This window comes from Salvelinus alpinus, chromosome 6 (assembly GCF_045679555.1).
Source record: "Salvelinus alpinus chromosome 6, SLU_Salpinus.1, whole genome shotgun sequence".
Lineage (NCBI taxonomy): Eukaryota > Metazoa > Chordata > Actinopteri > Salmoniformes > Salmonidae > Salvelinus > Salvelinus alpinus.
Genome location: NC_092091.1, coordinates 56,940,881 through 56,961,985, shown reverse-complemented (window position 1 = coordinate 56,961,985; position 21,105 = coordinate 56,940,881). Strand labels below are relative to the sequence as shown.

At 41.4% G+C, this 21,105-nt stretch overlaps 1 protein-coding gene and 1 long non-coding RNA gene across 2 annotated transcripts; both read right to left on the bottom strand.

Moving 5' to 3' along the window:
- Positions 1 to 815: 815 nt before the first annotated feature.
- On the bottom strand, positions 816 to 2,075 carry LOC139578968 (uncharacterized). Its single transcript, XR_011675659.1, has 3 exons — positions 1,952 to 2,075; positions 1,629 to 1,694; positions 816 to 1,489 (listed from the first exon to the last, which is right to left on the bottom strand). It is a non-coding gene; the product is annotated as an uncharacterized lncRNA (long non-coding RNA).
- A 1,569-nt stretch (positions 2,076 to 3,644) lies between these two features.
- LOC139579715 (butyrophilin subfamily 1 member A1-like) lies at positions 3,645 to 13,707 on the bottom strand. The gene is made up of 11 exons (XM_071408544.1): positions 13,510 to 13,707; positions 6,119 to 6,181; positions 5,663 to 6,016; positions 5,402 to 5,566; positions 5,169 to 5,303; positions 4,862 to 4,960; positions 4,680 to 4,721; positions 4,547 to 4,576; positions 4,031 to 4,051; positions 3,868 to 3,933; positions 3,645 to 3,652 (listed from the first exon to the last, which is right to left on the bottom strand). The coding sequence occupies exons 1-11, from the start codon at positions 13,538 to 13,540 to the stop codon at positions 3,645 to 3,647; spliced, it is 1,014 nt and encodes a 337-aa protein (XP_071264645.1). The 5' UTR covers positions 13,541 to 13,707.
- Between the last annotated feature and the right edge of the window lie 7,398 nt (positions 13,708 to 21,105).

The window sequence follows — 21,105 nt, the reverse complement described above, 5'->3', positions numbered from 1 at the left end:
AAGGATTTCAGATAATGTGGACCGACAGGTAACTGCCAAAAATAAAGGAAACACTTGAGTAAATGAGGTTTCTGGTGTCTCTATTATGGTGTGGGGTGGTTTTTCCTGGCATGGTTTAGGTCCACTCAACCCCTCTGGATAAGAGCGTCTGCTAAATGACTTAAATGTAATGTAAATGTATGATGAACCATTTCTATCCTGATGGGAGGGGTCTCTTACAGAATGACACTTCCCCAATAGGGCACGAGTGGTCACAATGGTTTGATGATCATGAAAACAATGTAAACCATATGCCATGGCCATCTCAGTCAGAGAGAATAAAGTAGATGTCACACGTCAAAATTTTGATTTATGACCCCATGTCCTGCTGACGTGTGCACGCCCATATTTGGGCTTCCGGTCAGGACATCCTGTTCCTGTTCTCACGCCTTAGAGGGAGCGTCAAACGTATGATTTATGACCCTATGTCAGGATGACGTGTTCTAGGGAGTGCCCATATTTGGGCATCCGGTCAGGACATCCTGTTCCCCTCCCAGACATTCCTGTTTCATAGACAACAAACCTAAGGGCAATAAAATGTGGGGTCATCCTCTTTGAAATGTTCTTCCCCCCCCACCCAGTTCAACCAGGTCCCTAGACATCAAGCATCATGACAACTTCAAAGACAATTTATACATATTTTCACACTCTAAGGCGTGAGAACAGGAACAGGATGTCCTGACCGGATGCCCAAATATGGGCGTGCACACGTCAGCAGGACATAGGGTCATCAATCAAAATTTTGACGTGTGACATCTACTTTATTCTCTCTTCAGTCACCAGATCGCAACTCAATTGAACACTTATGGGTGATTCTGGAGCGGCGCCTGAGACGGCGTTTTACACCACCATCAACAAGAGAGCTCCAGACACTTGTAGAATCTATGCCAATGAGTATTGAAGCCGTCCTGGCAGCTCGTGGTGGCCCAATGCCTTATTAAGACACTTTGTTGGTTTCCTTTATTTAGGCTGTTACCTGTATATTGTAATAATCGGAGGAACATACAATTTTCCTGTCCTACTGTGTTTTTTTAAACATTTGAATCCTTTCACCTGGTGCCAATCTGCATTTAAAAAAGTAAATTGTGAGTGTCCTGTATTTCAACTGTTCCAAAACTGTTATAAATTATAAATTGTTTAATGCACTCCAACATGTCAGCAGACTTAGTTTTATGAACAATGCAAACCCTGTAAATTATACAATTTTTCCCCCAGTATAACTTCACCTTCCAGATTAACTTCTTTACCAGCTGCTATGTGTTCCGTAGGAGTGTTCACTGTGTTTTCTGCCCCTAACAGAACACATTTTGGTCATTAAATTGCAATTCATTATTAAACACATTTTATTGATACAAAACTAGGCTACTACATTATTATCAGAGTTATAATAAGACATCATATACTGTATATCATGATAGTGAACAAGCCCTTTCAATGGAGTTGTTTGTCTCTGTTGAATGGAAAAGGTGAAAGTTATTGTAAAAAGGTGAATGTGTAACTGGGACATTCAAATCCTATTGCGATTACATCAAATTATCATAAAAGTCTCCAATTAAAAGGGTAATATATTTGTTCTCCTATTAATTTACCTTCCTGATTAACTTCTTTTACAGCTGCACTCTGTTTGGTAGGTCTCGGCATTGTGTGGTCTGCTCCTAACGGAGCACATTTAGGTAGTATTGAAATGAATCAGGTTACTACATTATCAAAGTTATATTATATCATATACAGTATATCATGAGTGAACATTACATTCAATTTGGTTTTTTGTCTCTGTTGAATGGAAATGGTGAAAGTTATTGTAAAAAGGTGAATGTGTAACTGGGACATTCAAATCCTATTGCGATTACATCAAATTATCATAAAATTATACAATTAAAAGGGTAATATATTTGTTCTCCTATTAATTTACCTTCCTGATGAACTTCTTTTACAGCTGCACTCTGTTTGGTAGGTCTCGGCATTGTGTGGTCTGCTCCTAACGGAGCACATTTAGGTAGTATTGAAATGAATCAGGTTACTACATTATCAAAGTTATGTTATATCATATACAGTATATCATGAGTGAACATTACATTCAATTAGGTTTTTTGTCTCTGTTGAATGGAAATGGTGAAAGTTATTGTAAAAAGATGAATGTGTAACTGAGACATTCAAATCCTATTGCGATTACATCAAATTATCATAAAATTATACAATTAAAAGGGTAATATATTTGTTCTCCTATTAATTTACCTTCCTGATGAACTTCTTTTACAGCTGCACTCTGTTTGGTAGGTCTCGGCATTGTGTGGTCTGCTCCTAACGGAGCACATTTAGGTAGTATTGAAATGAATCAGGTTACTACATTATCAAAGTTATATCATATACAGTATATCATGCGTGAACATTACATTCAATTAGGTTTTTTGTCTCTGTTGAATGGAAATGGTGAAAGTTATTGTAAAAAGGTGAATGTGTATCTGGGACATTCAAATCCTATTACATCAAATTATCATAAAACTATACAATTAAAAGGGTAATATATTTGTTCTCCTATTAATTTACCTTCCTGATGAACATCTTTTACAGCTGCACTCTGTTTGGTAGGTCTCGGCACTGTGTTTTCTGCCCCTAACGGAGCACATTTAGGTAATATAAAAATTCATCAGGTTACAACATTATCAAAGTTATATTATATCATATGCAGTATATCATGAGTGAACATTACATTCAATTAGGTTTTTTGTCTCTGTTGAATGGAAATGGTGAAAGTTATTGTAAAAAGGTGAATGTGTAACTGGGACATTCAAATCCTATTGCGATTACATAAAATTATCATAAAATTATACAATTAAAAGGGTAATATATTTCTTCTCCTATTAATTTACCTTCCTGGTGAACATCTTTTACAGCTGCACTCTGTTTGGTAGGTCTCGGCATTGTGTGTTCTGCTCCTAACGGAGCACATTTAGGTAGTATTGAAATGAATCAGGTTACTACATTATCAAAGTTATATTATATCATATACAGTATATCATGAGTGAACATTACCTTCTATTAGGTTTTTTGTCTCTGTTGAATGGAAATGGTGAAAGTTATTGTAAAAAGATGAATGTGTAACTGAGACATTCAAATCCTATTGCGATTACATAAAATTATACAATTAAAAGGGTAATATATTTGTTCTCCTATTAATTTACCTTCCTGATGAACTTCTTTTACAGCTGCACTCTGTTTGGTAGGTCTCGGCACTGTGTGGTCTGCTCCTAACGGAGCACATTTAGGTAGTATTGAAATGAATCAGGTTACTACATTATCAAAGTTATATTATATCATATACAGTATATCATGAGTGAACATTACATTCAAATAGGTTTTTTGTCTCTGTTGAATGGAAATGGTGAAAGTTATTGTAAAAAGATGAATGTGTAACTGAGACATTCAAATCCTATTGCGATTACATCAAATTATCATAAAATTCTCCAATTAAAAGGGTAATATATTTGTTCTCCTATTAATTTACCTTCCTGATGAACTTCTTTTACAGCTGCACTCTGTTTGGTAGGTCTCTGCACTGTGTTTTCTGCCCCTAACGGAGCACATTTAGGTAGTATTGAAATGAATCAGGTTACTACATTATCAAAGTTATATTATATCATATACAGTATATCATGAGTGAACATTACATTCAATTAGGTTTTTTGTCTCTGTTGAATGGAAATGGTGAAAGTTATTGTAAAAAGATGAATGTGTAACTGAGACATTCAAATCCTATTGCGATTACATCAAATTATCATAAAATTATACAATTAAAAGGGTAATATATTTGTTCTCCTATTAATTTACCTCCCAGATTAATTTCTTTTCCAGCTGCTCTCTGTTTGGTAGGTCTCGGCATTGTGTGTTCTGCTCCTAACGGAGCACATTTAGGTAGTATTGAAATGAATCAGGTTACAACATTATCAAAGTTATATTATATCATATACAGTATATCATGAGTGAACATTACCTTCTATTAGGTTTTTTGTCTCTGTTGAATGGAAATGGTGAAAGTTATTGTAAAAAGGTGAATGTGGAACTGGGACAGTCAAATCCTATTGAGATTACATCAAATTATCATAAAATTATACAATTTAAAAGGGTAATATATTTATTCTCCTATTACTTTACCTTCCAGGTGAACTTGTTTTCCAGCTGCTCTCTGTTCAGTAGATGTCAGAACTGTGTTTTCTGCCCCTAACAGAGTACATTTAGGTATATATTGATATTCATCAGTTTACTACATTATCAAAGTTATATTATATCATATACAGTATATAACGAGTGGACATTACCTTCAATTAGTTTTTTTGTCTCTGTTGAATGGAAAAGGTGAAAGTTATTGTAAAAAGGTAAATAAGTAGCGTCAAAACCTATTGAGATATGTGCATATCATGCTTCGTGTCAATGGAAAGGTTCTCAAAAATAAGTGAGTTGCGTGTATCTTATGATAGCCTTCACCCAGAGATCAAAATGAAACAATTACCTGCCGGCCTCTGTCCCAGCTCAGTTTGATCTGAAATATAGACACAATTGTCAAAATAAGATAAACTCATTGTTTATGTTATGTCATAACTCATATTTTATTCTTAGTTTATTTATCAGATGAAATACACTACCTGAACGGTTTCTGGACTTTCGGGATGAAGACCACATGGACCCTAAAATATAAACAAATATTATTGTTTAAATGTTATGGACAAAATCTTTTATGACACATTTCTCTACAGGGTCATTATTACTGTTATATTTTGCTCTTATAATTAAATCACAAATACTAATATGACTGAAATCCAGATACCTCTTCGCTTCCACAGGATGACAGAGCACAGAGCACAGATGATGACCAGAGACAGGGCCAACAGGATCAGAGTCACAATAAAGGCCTCTTTGGAGACTACTGCACACAGAGACTCAACATGGATCAAATGCCTCTAAAGCTCTCAAGACATGACATCATCAGAACATCATCACAGTGAAATTAATTAGCAAACAGAAATCTGTAGACACCTCTTCAACATGTTCATCCTCCTCTAAACTAGTGTCTGTGGGATGGGGAGAGAGGGATCTGATCGTGGGTAGGATGTTTGCGTAGGAGACTAACTCACCAGGTACAGCTGTATGTGGCAGAATCCTGCCCTCTCTCTTCGCCTCCTCAGACAGAGAGACTATACAGGCGAGCCAATCCGAGTATGAGGGAGCATTCAGCAGCCAACTACTGACACTCACCAAGCCCAGGGGATCTGACACATAGAGGGAGATGGTTGAGGATACACATGTTAATAGACACACAACTCAAACCTATACAGTATAGCTGTGTAGTGATTCTAGAAGTAATTACCAGAGGTGTTGAGTACTTCTTGTTCATTTCTGATCTCTGTCCCCTCTTTGTTTGTCCAGATGAGTTTAGGTTGTGGTGACCATCCCTCTGATAAACAGGTAACGTTCACCTGACCTCCTCCTCCTCTTGCTTCAGCTACAGAGAGAACTGGGATACCACCTAATACTAGTGAAAATATAAAGGGTGGGTGTAAGGTCATGTTACAACCATGAAAAGATTGGACAAGGCATATGTTCTGTGAACCTGTCCCCAGCCACTTACCCTTCACTGTGAGGAAGACACTGGCCTTATCGAACCATTGTTCGCTGCTGACACGGCACACATACTCCCCCCTGTCTTCCAGTGTGACCTTCTCCAGTGTCAGAGACACGTTCCCCCTCTCCATCCCCCCAGTTAGAGACACCCTGCCCCTGTACCGGGGGTCCACAGGGGTCTCCTGGATCTTGTGGTCCTTGTACAACAAGGCAGGGCTGTAGGAGTTCTCGGACCGGTACCAGCGCACCTCCAATGGCTCCGCATTGAAGAGAGGTGAGAGTTCACAAGGTAGAGAGACAGAGGATCCTGACCATGCCGTGATTGGAGCATCAGGGACTGACACTGAAAAGTCATCTAGAGCTAGAGTAGAGAGATACAGATGGAACATTGAGGAGAGATTCTCAGACTGTTTTATCCAGGAAGTGGAATATATTGTAATTAAATTAGTATACAAATTCTTACCAGGTTTTTGAGTTGTGATGGGAGCAGTGAGGACAGCCAGCATCACCACCATCAGACACAACCCTGTGGTAAAGATAGAGGACATGACTGTGACATTATTATCACAAGAGAATCCATAGTAAGCTGTGTGATGAATATGTACGCCTGTCACTTATAAAACACAGTAAGTACATAAATAAGTTAGTAAATAAGTAAGTAAGTAAGTAGCTAGGTATGTAAATAAGTAAGTAAACAAGTAAATACATAAGTATAATTGTGTTAGCAATACACTTTAAACTATTTTATCATTAGCCACATACTGTACATATGCAGGGTCCTGCTGTAAAGAGGAATCGTGCTGTTCATCTCCAATTTCTCCTATTGGATCAGCCTCCTGTCCATCATGTTTATCCAGCCAATATGAAGTAAAAGGAGACCAATATAAATAGAGCCCCTGTGTCACGACTCCCACCGAAGGTGGCTCCTCTTCCTGTTCGGGCGGTCGTCGTCACCGGTCTACTAGCTGCCACGATCCCTTTTTCCCTTTTCTGTTGTTTTTGTCTTATTGGTTACACCTGTTTCTTGTTTAGGTTTTAGTTGGGCTATTTAAGCCGGTATGCCCGCCAGCTCTTTGTGCGGGCTTATTTTTCCTCTGTTCATGTTTGTGCGATTTCCTTTATTTTTTCCTCCGTTACTGGTTGGGTCCTGGTTTTGGGCCTGTCTTGTTATTTGCGCCTGGTGTTTTGGCGTGACCATTTTCCCTGCGCCGGAATAAAACATTGTTCTTTACCCTCTGCTTCCTGCGCCTGACTCCGCACCCACTACGCATAGATTGCATGACACCCTGTGAGGCTAAACTTTGGACCTTTAGACATTGGACCAGTTTGATTATGTGCAATTCCATGGTAAAATAATTGTCCTGTGTTTTTGGAAATGTCCTTGTGCATAGATGTGTGAGGTTTGCAATCAATGTTTTTGTTTGACATACATTTTAAAGGGAAAACTCTGAGTAATTCTGTTTTTTGTGGAATTGCCCTTATATTACTGCTACCTTGCCAGAAAATGATACATTTAGCAAACAGAGATTTCAAAATCTGGTTGATGGATTCTTTAAGAATTATACTAATCATACAGTTTGGAATTATGATCTGAAATGTATAACTGTATTCTAAAATTGATGAAATAATTGTATTCCCTCATCTATCTACACACAATATCCCATAATGACAACGTGAAAACAGGTTTTTAGAAATGTAGTTTAAACAGAAATAACACATGTACAGGTATTCGAAACCTTTGCTATAAGACTTGAAATTGAGCTCAGGTGCATCTTGTTGTCACGTTCCTGACCTATTTTTATGTTATTTTGATTATGTTTAGTTGGTCAGGGCGTGAGTTGGGGTGGGCATTGTATGTTGTGTGTGTTTTGGTTAGTCTATGGGTGTTGTATGTGTATGGGATAGAGTATTGTTAGGTTGTCTAGTTATGTCTATGGCTGCCTAGATTGGGTCTCAATCAGAGACAGCTGTCATTCATTTGTCTCTGATTGGGAGCCATATTTAAGGTAGCCATAGGCAGTAGGCTTTTGTGGGTAGTTGTCTTGTTTAACGTTTGTTGCTTGTCTGGGAACTTGCGTTATTTAGCTTCACGATCGTTTGTTGTTTTGGTAGTTTGTAAGTGTTTTGTTTCGTTTTGCCTTCTTCAATAATAAAAGGAAGATGGCTTATTTTCCTCATGCTGCGTTTTGGTCCGAATCTCTTCCACACGATCGTGACAGAATTCCCCACCACAACAGGATCAAGCAGCATGATCGGAACCAACAACAGCGGCAAAGTAAACAGGACTCATGGACATGGGAGGAGATCCTGGACGGCAAAGGACCCTGGACTCAGCCAGGGGAATATCGCCGTCCCAAAGCGGAGCTGGAGGCAGCGAAAGCGGAGAGGCGGTTTTATGAGGCAAAGGCAAGGCAGAGTGGCTGGAAGCCCGTGAGTAACACCCAAAAATTTCTTGGGGGGGGGGGGGCTAAAGGGGAGTGTGGCGAAGCCGGGTTGGATACCTGAGCCAACTCCCCGGGCTTGCCGTGGAGTAAGAGGGCGTCGTACTGGTCAGACACCGTGTTATGCGGTAAAGCGCACGGTGTCCCCAGTACGCGTGCTTAGCCCAGTGCGGGCTATTCCACCTTGCCGCACTGGGAGGGCTAGGTTGGGCATCGAGCCGAGTGCCATGAAGCCGGCCCAACGTATCTGGTCTCCAGTACGTCTCCTCGGGCCGGCGTACATGGCACCAGCCTTACAGGTGGTGTCCCCGGTTCGCCTGCATAGCCCAGTGCGGGCTATTCCACCTCGCCGCACTGGCAGGGCTACGGGGACCATTCAACCTGGTAAGGTTGGGGAGGCTCGGTGCTCAAGAGCACGTGTCCTCCTTCACGGTCCGGTATATCCGGCGCCACCTTCCCGCCCCAGCCTAGTACCACCAGTGCCTACACCACGCACCAGGCTTTCAGTGCGTTTTCAGAGCCCTGTTCCTCCTCCACGCACTCTCCCTATGGTGCGTGTCTCCAGCCCAGTGCCTCCAGTTCCGGCACCACGCACTAAGCCACCTGTGCGTCTCCTGAGTCCTGTACACACTGTTATTTCTCCCCGCACTCGTCCTGAGGTGCGTGCCCTCAGTCCGGTACCACGCACCAGGCATATAGTGCGCTTTGAGAACTCAGTGTGCCCTGTTGTTGTTCCCCGCACTAGCCTTAAGGTGCGTGTCATTAGCCCGGTACCTCCAGTTCCGGTACCACGCACCAGGCCTACAGTGCTTCTCAGCCGGCCAGAGTCTGCCGTCTGCCCAGCGGCGCCTGAACTGCCCGTCTGCCCAGCGGCGCCTGAACTGCCCGTCTGCCCAGCGGGGCCTGAACTGCCCGTCTGCCATACGCCGTCTGAACTGTCCGTCTGCCATGAGCCTGCAAAGCCGCCCGTCTGCCATGAGCCTGCAAAGCCGCCCGTCTGCCATGAGCCTACAGAGCCGTCCGCCAGACAGGAGCCGCTAGAGCCGTCCGCCAGACAGGAGCCGCTAGAGCCGTCCGCCAGACAGGATCAGCCAGAGCCTTCCGCCAGACCGGATCAGCCAGAGCCTTCCGCCAGACCGGATCAGCCAGAGCCTTCCGCCAGACCGGATCAGCCAGAGCCTTCCGCCAGACCGGATCAGCCAGAGCCTTCCGCCAGACCGGATCAGCCAGAGCCTTCCGCCAGACCGGATCAGCCAGAGCCTTCCGCCAGACCGGATCAGCCAGAGCCTTCCGCCAGACCGGATCAGCCAGAGCCTTCCGCCAGCCATGACCAGCCAGAGCCGTCAGCCAGCCATGACCAGCCAGAGCCGTCAGCCAGCCATGACCAGCCAGAGCCGTCAGCCAGCCATGACCAGCCAGAGCCGTCAGCCAGCCACGACCAGCCAGAGCCGTCAGCCAGCCAGGATCCGCCAGCCAGCCAGGATCCGCCAGCCAGTCCGGAGCTGCCGTCCCTCAGTCCGGAGCTGCCGTCCCTCAGCCCGGAGCTGCCGTCCCTCAGCCCGGAGCTGCCGTCCCTCAGCCCGGAGCTACCGTCCCTCAGCCCGGAGCTGCCGTCCCTCATCCCGGTGTTGCCCCTTATCCCGGTGCTGCCCCTTATCCCGGTGCTGCCCCTTCAGTTAGGTGGGTTTAGTTGGAGGGTGGTCATTGGGGGGGGGCTACGGAAGCGGGGAGTGACTATGGTGGTGTGGGGACAGCGTCCAGAGCCGGAGCCACCACCGTGGACAGATGCCCACCCAGACCCTCCCCTAGACTTTTGGTGGTGCGTTCGGAGTACGCACCTTGAGGGGGGGGTTATGTCACGTTCCTGACCTATTTTTATGTTATTTTGATTATGTTTAGTTGGTCAGGGCGTGAGTTGGGGTGGGCATTGTATGTTGTGTGTGTTTTGGTTAGTCTATGGGTGTTGTATGTGTATGGGATAGAGTATTGTTAGGTTGTCTAGTTATGTCTATGGCTGCCTAGATTGGGTCTCAATCAGAGACAGCTGTCATTCATTTGTCTCTGATTGGGAGCCATATTTAAGGTAGCCATAGGCAGTAGGCTTTTGTGGGTAGTTGTCTATGTAGAACGTTTGTAGCCTGTGTGTGTGCACTACGTTATTTAGCTTCACGATCGTTTGTTGTTTTGGTAGTTTGTAAGTGTTTTGTTTCGTTTTGCCTTCTTCAATAATAAAAGGAAGATGGCTTATTTTCCTCATGCTGCGTTTTGGTCCGAATCTCTTCCACACGATCGTGACACTTGTTTCCATTGATCATCCTTGAGATGTTTCTACAACTTGATTGGTCCAACTGTGGTAGATTAAATTGATTGGACATGATTTGGAAAGGCACACAGCTGTCTATATAAGGTCCCACAGTTGACAGTGCATGTCAGAGCAAATACCAAGCCATGAGGTTAACGGAATTGGCCGTAGAGCTCCGAGACAGGATTATTTCGAGGCACAGATCTGGGGAAGGGCACCAAAACATTTCTGAAGCATTGATGGTCCCCAAGAACACAGTAGCCTCTATCAATCCTAAATGGAAGAAGTTTAGAACTACCAAGACTCCTCCTAGAGCTGGCTGGCTGGCCAAACTGAGCAATCAAGGGAGAAGGTTCTTGGTCAAGGAGGTGACCAAGAACCCAATGGTCACTCTGACAGAGCTCTAGAGTTCTTCTTTGGAGATGAGAGAACCTTCCAGAAGGACAACCATCTCTGCAGCACTCCACCAATTAGGTCTTTATGGTAGAGTGGCCAGACAGAAGCAACTCCTCTGTAAAAGGCACATGACAACCCGCTTGGAGTTTGCCAAAAGGCACATAAAGGACTCTCAGACCATGAGAAACAAGATTCTGATGAAACCAAGATTGAACTCTTTGGCCTGAATGCTAAGAGTCACGTCAGGAGGAAACGCATGGTGGTGGCAGCATCATGCTGTGGGGATGTTTTTCAGCGGCAGGGACTGGGAGACTAGTCAGGATCAAGGGAAAGAGTAAAGAATAGATGAAAACCTGCTCCAGGGCGCTCAGGACCTGACTGGGGAAACGGTTCACCTTCCAACAGGACAACGACCCTAAGCACACAGCCGAGACAACGCAGGAGTGGCTTCGGGACAAGTCTCTGAATGTCCTTGAGTGGCCCAGCCAGAGCCCAGACATAAACCCAATTGAACATCTCTGGAGAGACCTGAAAATAGCTGTGCAGCGACGCTCCTCATACAACCTGACAGAGCTTGAGAGGATCTGCAAAGAAGATTGTGAATAACTCCCCAAATACAGGTATGCCAAGCTTGTAGCGTCATACCCAAGAAGACTCAAGTCTGCAATCGCTGCCAAAGGTGCTTCAACAAAGTACTGAGTAAAGGGTCTGAATACTGAATACTTATGTAAATGTAATATTTCTGTTTTTACCTGTTTTTAGTTTCTCATTATAGGATATTGTGTTTAGATTGATGAGAAAACAAATATATGTAATCCATTTTAGAATAAAGCTGTAACGTAACAAAATGTGGAAAAAGTCAAGGGGTCTGAATACTCTCTGAATGCACTGTATACCAATCATGCAGTATGGAATTATGACCAATGTTCCCTCCATGCTGAGTGCAGAACAAATATCATCACGCGCAGAGAAGAACAAGATTGATCTTCACTCAACTTTCTAGAGTTTTCCCCTTTAGTTAACATTATCAATGTTTCGCTCTTATGTGGGAAATGTGCTCAAATCAATGCAATATTAGTCACTTTCAATGTCACATACTGAAACAAAACAAACTATGCAAGAGATTTTCTTGTAGGCAGAGCGCATCGACGTAGGATTCTATTGCATTGACAAGGATGACTCAGGCCCCTACACTACACAGACTCGTGCGCCATAACCAATCGATCAGATCTGCAGTAGGCCTATATGCAAATAGCCATTGCGATATATGGATATGTGCCATTCACTTTGAACTGGACTGTGTTTACAGTATGAGCGGTCATGAGTAAATGTGCTTGTTTTGAGATCAAAGCAGGAGCTGCATGTAGCCATCTGTGCACATTTGTTCATATTCTTTGCTAGTTAGTTATTAGCCCAGTTATACCTAATTTCTAGTCAACAATTGGGGAATGGTACTGCATCGTAGTGCTAGCTGTGCCACTAGAGATCCTGGTTTTAGTCCAGGCTCTCTCGCAGCTGGACGCGACTGGGAGACTCATGAGGCAGCGCACAATTGGCCCAGCGTCGTCCAGGTTAGGGAGGGTTTGGCCAGCAGGGATGTCCTTGGCCAATCGCCCCTCTAGCGACTCCTGTGGCGGGCACGGTCGCCAGGTGTACCGTGTTTCCTCCGACACATTGGTGTGGCTGGCTTCCGGGTTAAGCGGGGATTTTGTCAAGAAGTAGTGCGGCTTCGTTGGGTTGTGTTCGGAGGATGCACGGATCTCAACCTTCACCTTTCCTGAGTCCGTACAGGAGTTGCAGCGATGAGACAAGACTGTAACTACCAATTGGATACCACGAAATTGGGGAGAAAAAGGGTAAATCAATTGGGGAGTGGTTACTTCCTACAAGAGCACAATATGTCTGCATTTCCGGCCATCTTTGAAAAGCGAGTCAGGTAAGATCCTTTTTTGTCTTCGAAGGGACAGTGTGGTATTTTGAGTGGTCTTGAATAAGCTCAGTAGGGTAGCATAATGTGTCTGATTCGTTCTAATAATGGTATTGCCACGCGGAATGATGCTGTTGAGACGAAGCAGGTACGGGGAGTAAAACATTTAATTTTAAGGGACAGAGACGAGACAGGAACAGCGTCAGAAACAAATTCAAAAGACAAGAACAATACAATGCAGCAGCAGGGAACAGAGGTAGTGAACTGACAAATATAGGGGAGGAAATAAACAGGTAATGAATGAGTGCAGGTGAGTCCAATATCGCTGATGCAAGTGACGAGGGAGGGCAGGTGTGTGTAATGGATGGCAGGAGCGTGTGATGCAGGGTAATCTGGCGCCCTCAAGCGCCAGCGGAAGGGAAGAGCGGGAGCAGACGTGACAGGTATGGGAATAATAATAATTGGTCAATGTTAAAACTGTACTTAAAGCGGGTACAGCCTTAGTGTTCACAGTAATTTCGAACCAGAAGTTGCAAAGAATTTTCACAATGTTCAAGTTTGCGCTCAGCAGACCTGAAAGTTGCTCAGTGCTGAAGAAGATTTGAGGGAACATTGGTTATGACTAGATTGTAAACAACAATAATTAAAACATCTCTTTGAACTAAGTCATTGGTCAAAACTGACAGGAGACTACTCAGAAATTATCACTGTTTAAGGGGAAGAGCAGAGAGAAAGAAGGTATTTTTTTAATGGAGAGGTGGTAATCAAATAATAAAATGCATTTGTACCTGAGCGCGTGATCCTTCGATTAGTTTCCATTGCACGATCAAAATTTACCTTCGGAATCTTCTGATCACCCTATAACCGACTGACATATCAGTGTTTGTATACTAAATGTTAAATATCACATTTGCATTCTACCAATCATAACAAAAGACTGAGAATCACTTAATTCTCCCTCTCCCGTAAACTTCTCTCTTTCTCACTGTCAGTACTTTCACTTTCCATCAAACACCCCTATTCCTTATTCATTTATTAACTGTTATTCATTTACTAACTGTTGAGAAACACAGTGCCTTCAGAAAGTATTCATAATCATACCCCTTGACTTATTACACATCTTGTGTTACAGCTGGAATTCAAAATGGATTAAATGTATTATTTTCACCTCACCCATTTACACACTATACACCATAATGATTAAAGGAAAACATGTTTTTAGAAATGTTTGCAAATGTATTGAAAATTAAATACAGAATTATCTCATTTACATAAGTATTCACAGCCCTGAGTCAATACCTGTTAGAATGACAGTCGGCAGCGATTGCAGCTTTGAGTCTTCTGGATAAGTCTCTAAGAGGGGACTTGGGGGCGACAGGTAGCCTAGTGGTTAGAGCGTTGGACTAGTAACCGAAAGGTTGCAAGATTGAATCCCTGAGCTGACAAGATAAAAATCTGTCGTTCTGCCCCTGGACAAGGCAGTTGACCCACTGTTCCTAGGCCGTCATAGAAAATAAGAATTTGTTGGTTGTTGATCATTGCTAGACAGACATATTCAAGCCGATTTTAAGTCAAAACCGTAACTAGCCACTCAGGAACATTCAATGTCGACTTGGTAAACTCCAGTATACAGTATACTTGGCCTTGTGTTTTAAGTTATTGTCCTGCTGAAAGATTATTTTATCTACCAGGGGCTGTTGGAAAGCAGTCTGAACCAGGTTTTCCTCTAGTCTGTGTTTAGCTCTATTCCTTTTCTTTTTATCCAAGAAAACTCCCTCGTTCTTGCTGATGACTAGCATATCAATAACATGATGCAGCCACAACCATGATTGAAAATATGAAGAGTGGTACTTAGTGATGCATTGCGTTGGATTTGCCCCAAACATAACTCTTTGTATTCAGGACAAAGCTAATTTCTTTGCCACATTTCTTGCAGTTTTACTTTAGTGCCTTATTGCAAACAGGAGGCATATTTTGTAATATTTTTTATTTTGTACAGGCTTCCTTCTTGTGGAGTAACCTCTTGACACTACAGGGGGTGCTGTTTCAACTTGGACATTTATCGTTCCCAAATTAAACTGCCTCGTACTCAATTCTTGCTCGTACAATATGCATATTATTATTACTATTGGATAGAAAACAATCTCTAGTTTCTAAAACCGTTTGAATTATGTCTGTGGGTGAACCAGAACTCTTTCTGCAGCGAAATTCATGACAGGAACTGCGAAGGTCTGAAAACGAGGCTCTGTTCTCAGATCAGTTTAAAGCTCTGTATGTATCCTATGGGTCGACATGAACTGCACCCGCCTTCCCCTGGATGTCAGTAACCAATGAGAAGTGGAATGGAGTTTCTACGTAGATCTCAAACCTTATAAAAGGCCAAGGAACGAAGGGTGCTCTCTTTTCGACATTCGTCATTACGCAAAGCAAGACCTCAGGTTGGCATTTTGAAACGCTCAGTTATCAGCCTTAGATATATCCGTCTGTAATTTAATTCGATATAGGTGTTAGAAACATCATAACGAAGTTATTTTAAACCGAGTTATATCAGTTTATGCGAGTATATTGCTATTTTCGGAATTTCCTTAGTATTGCGTTTTGAACATTTGGGCATGTTGTGGCCACATAGCTATTGTTAGCTGCTAATTCCGAAGTTGAAGACGACGTTTTACAACCAAGCAAAGATTATTTTGGACAAAGGACACCTTGCCCAAGATTCTGATGGAAGCTCGTCCAAAAGTAAGAGCTATTTATGATGGTATTCCGTATTTATGTGGAAAAATGTAAACGGATTTGTCCGCCATTATTGCGTCACTAGTCTGGCTGTAACGCACACTGTATGTCTAGTAACGTTAATTTAAAAAATCTAACTCAGCAATTGCATTAATAACTAATGCATCTTTCATTTGCTGTCCAACCTGTATTTTTTAGTCAAGTTTACGATTATTTATTGATTAGATTAGGTGCCTTTCCAAGATGGCGCCGGCCAGAATGCATGACCTGTTGCCACTGATCACATTGTATAACCACGATTTGTGCTGCTAAATATGCACATTTTCGAACAAAACCTATATGCATTGTGTAATATGATGTTACAGGACTGTCATCTGATGAAGTATATCATGGTTAGTCAACAATTATATATCTTTTGCTGGATTGTTACGATCGCTAACCTGTGCTGCTGGTAAATTGCTTGTGTTTCTGGCTATTGTGCTAAGCTAATATAATGCTATATTGTGTTTTCGCTGTAAAACACTTAAAAAATCTGACATATTGGCTGGATTCACAAGATGTTGGGCTTTCATTTGCTGTACGCTGTGTATTTTTCAGAAATGTTTTAAGATGAGTAATTAGGTATTTGACGTTGGTCTCTGTAATTATTCTGGCAGCTTCGGCACTATTTCAGATTGCAGCTGCAATGTAGAACTGTGATTTATGCCTGAAATATGCACATTTTTCTAAAAAAACATATGCTATACAATAAATATGTTATCAGACTGTCATCTTATGAAGTTGTTTCTTGGTTAGTGGCTATATATATCTTTATTTGGTCGAAATTGTGATAGCTACCCATGCAGGAAAAAAATGGTGGGGAAAAAAAGTTGTGTCTTTTGCTATCGTGGTTAGCTAATAGATTTACATATTGTGTCTTCCCTGTAACACATTTTAAAAATCAGAAATGATGGCTGGATTCACAAGATGTGTATCTTTCATCTGGTGTCTTGGACTTGTGATTTAATGATATTTAGATGCTAGTATTTACTTGTGACGCTATGCTAGGCTATGCTAGTCAGCTTTTTTACTGTGGGGGGTGCTTCCGGATCCGGGTTTGGGAGGAATTAGAGGTTAACGCACGCTGTATGTCGTAGTAACGTTAATTTTAAAAATCTAACACAGCGGTTGCATTAAGAACTAATGTGTCTTTCATCTGCTGTCCAACCTGTATTTTTTTGTCAAGTTTATGATTAGTTATTGATTAGATTAGGTGCCTCTCCCAAGATTTCTCCCGACATTTTGTTGGCAGCTTGGCTACTATTCTCATTGTATAACTACGATTTGTGCCGCTAAATATGCACATTTTCGAACAAACAATATATGTATTGTGTAATATGATGTTATAGGACTGTCATCTGATGAAGTTTTGAGAAGGTTAGTGAAAATTTGTATATCTTTTGCTGGTTTATTCGCTATCGCTAACGTGCATGAATCAATGCTGCTGTGTGGTTGGCTATTGTAGTAAGCTAATATAATGCTAAATTGTGTTTTCGCTGTAAAACACTTAAAGAATCTGAAATATTGGCTGGATTCACAAGATCTTTGTCTTTCATTTGCTGTACGCTGTGTATTTTTCATAAATTTTTTATGATGAGTATTAAGGTAATTCACATTGCTCTCTGTAGTTCCGGGTTTGTGACTCGTTAGAGGTTTTAAGATGAATGCACTAATAATAAGTCACTCTGGATAAAAGCATCTGATAAAAGACTAAAATGTCAATGTAGATGTACATGATTTGATATTCCATTGTTTGTCTGAGTTATGACAACGTACTGGGTTTAAATAATTTTTTTCTAAACAAAAAAGAATACTAATACAAAAAATGTACTTCTGATAGTATGATAATGTCGACTCCCGCCAAAGTCAGTCCCTCTCTTTGTTCGGGCGGTGTTCGGCGGTCGACGTCACCGGTCTTCTAGCCATCGCCGCTCCACCTTTAATTTTCTATTTGTTTTTTCTTGTTTTCCCGCACACCTGGTTTACATCCCTCATTACTCTACGTGTTTATTATCCTCTGTTCCCCCCATGTCCGTGTGTGGTATTGTTCGTTCGTTACGCGTGTGACGCTACAGGCTGGTTTTGCGCCGTGTATTGTTGTATTGTTGTAAGCCGTGGTTTTGTTATTTGTACCTATTTGTGCGCTATCGCTTTTTTCCTTGGGCCGGAGTGTTGCGACGCAGTTGCGTCCGGCTGTTTTCCTCTGCCTGAATAAAGTGTGCCTGTTCACTCATCTCTGCTCTCCTGCACCTGACTTTTTTCGACGAGTTGCGCACACTCTGACAGATAATTTCAATGGAGGATACATACAATGCCTAGTGAAAGTATTCACATTCTGCTGTCTTAAAATTGAATCTAAAAAGGAAATAAATATACAACCTACTCCACATTTTAAAAGTGAAAGAAAATCATATAAACATTGCTAAATGAATAAAAAAACTCAAACCAATAACATGTTGTAATGCTCTGTATTTATTTTCTTAATCAACCTTGTGTTCGTTGTGTCAATCAACCTGTTTCGTTGTGTTAATCAACCTGTTTCGTTGTGTTCTTGAACGTAGCCCTCTTTCATTGTGTTCTTGAACGTAGCCCTGTCTTTCATTTTTGTTCATTGATTTCACCTGTGTTAGTTATTCACCTGGTCTCATCAGCTCCTTATTTAGTTCAGTTCATTCTGTTAGTTCATTCTGTTTGTTCCTTTGTGAGGTATTGTTCGTTTTGACTCTACTAAGCCTTTTCCTAGCGTGTTTGTGAGAACCAGTTATAGCCTTCAGTCCTAGTTTTGATTCACCTGCCTGTTTGCCTACCTGTGTATGACCATTGCCTGCCTGTGACCACGTTTCCTGCTTCTGCAAAGGTGAAATAAACACCTGCTGCGCTCTGCATGTGAATCTACACCTTTTTATCCCTGAGTATTCATTACACATGTCTTGATTGTAAATGTCTTCATACATACTTGGTGGAAGCACCTTTGATAGTCGTCACAGCTGTGAATCATTTAGAATAAAATGTTGTTAGGGCAACATATATCCATTGTTTTTCTCAAAATTGCTAGAGCTCTGTAAATTTGGTTGGGAGTCATTGATGGACAGCAATATTTAAACATGGATTTTTAAGCAAATTTAAGTCAGGACTGAGACTAGACCACTGAGGAACACTCAACACCTCTTGGAAAGTCACTATGTTCTGTCTTTGGCATTAATATTTGTAATTGTCCCACTGAATAATACGATCCCAGTGTCAGGTTTACATGGCCTTTGGAGTGGATTTTGTAACACAGGTTTCCTTTTCACGGTGTTATACAGGCCAGTAATGTGGAGTAAATGGTGGCAGCATCATGTTGTGGCTATGCTTGTCACCGGCAGGGACTGGAGATTTTGTTAATCCTGACTTAATGCTTGACAATAGAGACAAAGTTTGAATATTGCTGTCATCAATAATTCCCCCAAAAATTGACTGAGTTTGAGCATTACATTTGTCATTTATGTAGACGCTCTTATCCAGAGCGACTTATAGGAGAAATTAAGCACCTTGCTGAATGGCATATCGATAGGTTTTTCACCTAGTCGGCTTAGGATACGAACCAGCAACCTTTCGGGTTACTGGCCCAACGCCCAATTTTGACAAAAACAATGGATATACTGTTTTTTGCCCTGAGAGTTGTGTAAGGTTAGTAATATCTTATTCAAAATGATTCACAGCTGTAATGTCTGCCAAATGTGCTTCCAGCAAGTATTAACTCTGGGTGTCAATACATTTTAATTTTTCATTAATTAGGAACATTTTCTATAACTTTTCTTCACTTTGAAAACGTAGAGTAGGTTGTGTAGATGGGTAGGAAAAGATCTAAACCAATCACTTTTTACATTGAAATTTAAGGCAGAATAATGAGAAGACTGTGCAAGGGGTGTGTAGACTTTCACTAGCGACTGTATATTTCAACAATGGCTCCCATTGTGTATGTTTTTATAGCAGTAATAATAGCAGTTATAAGATAAAACTTATCCAACAGCTGAAGGTCCAAAGCACAGCATAACACAATCTATTTGTTCAAAGGTTCCTACACATTGGTTGTTTGACCTAATGGTTTTAGCTTTGACACACAACGTGGAATTGAATCAAACAACCAGGGTCACATTAAGGGATGTGCAACATACTGAAAAATGCTCCCTGTGTTTAATGGCGCAATAGATTAAACTTCTATCTCCCTCCTACCCCAGCGGTCTTCACCTGGTGGTTCCCTCATGTTCCGGTCTTGACCCGGTAGAACTCTTTAATGCGGAGAGATTGGAGGTGCACAGGTACTGGTCTGGTGACTAAAACCAACCTGCCAAGTTGTACAAAGATCACACGATCCAGGAGGGCCCTGTGAACCCCCGGTACAGGGGCAGGGTGTCTCTAACTGGGGGGATGGAATGAGGGAACGTGTCCCTGACACTGGAGAAGGTCACACTGGAAGACGGGGGAGTATGTGTGCCGTGTCAGTAACGCACAGTGGTATGAAAAGGCCAGTGTTTTCCTCACAGTAAATGGTAAGGGACTGAAGACTGCACTGCACTTGTGTAGACAATGTGGAATGGGTAGCTACAGTGCCTTCAGAAAGTATTCACACCCCATGACTTTTTGCACATTTTGTTGTATTATAGGCTGAATTTTAAATGGTTTAAATGTAGATGTTGTCACTGATCTACACACAGTAACCCATAATGTCAAAGTGGAATTATGTTTTTAGAAATGTTTACAAATAAAATAAAAAGACAAAATGTCTTGAGTCAAAAAGTCATTTTTGTCATGGCAAGCCTAAATAAGTTCAGGAGTAAAAATGTGCTTAATAAGTTGCAAGGACTCACTCTGTGTCCAATAATAGTGTTTAAAAGGATTTTTAAATCACTACACCAATCACTACGTGATTCCATGTGATATTTCATAGTTTTGATGTCTTCACTAATATTCTACAATGTAGACAATAGCAAAAATAAAGGAAAACCCTTGAATGAGTAGGTGTGTACAAACTTTTGACTGGTACTGTATTATACCATGTTTTTGAACCTTTTTTGTTTCTTATTTAGTTTTTTACATTTTCTTTTAATTAGGAGAAACAGCTCTTGTCACAGGTACATTTTGTTTATTATTTAATAATATTTTGATTTAAGCTGGCTACGGTAACTTGACTGAGCATTTATTGTGTTTTGTAGTGAAGATTGTTTGTTGATTATTTGATGTAAAAACTGTGTATACTGTATATCTACAATATATATATATATGCACACCACCGTTCAAGAGTTTGGGGTGACTTAGAAATGTTCTTGTTTTTGAAAGAAAATTTTTAACATCAAATTGATCAGAAATACAGTGTAGACATTGTTAGTCATATACAACATTATTGTAGCTGTAAACGGCACATATTTTATGGAATATCTACATAGGCGTACAGAGGCCCATTATCAGCAACCATCACTCCTGTGTTCCAATGGCACGTTGTGTTAGCTAATCCAAGTTTATCATTTTAAAAGGCTAATTGATCATTAGAAAACCCTTTTGCAATTCTGTTAGCACAGCTGAAAACCGTTGATCTGATTAAATAAGCAATAAAACTGGCCTTTTTTAGACTA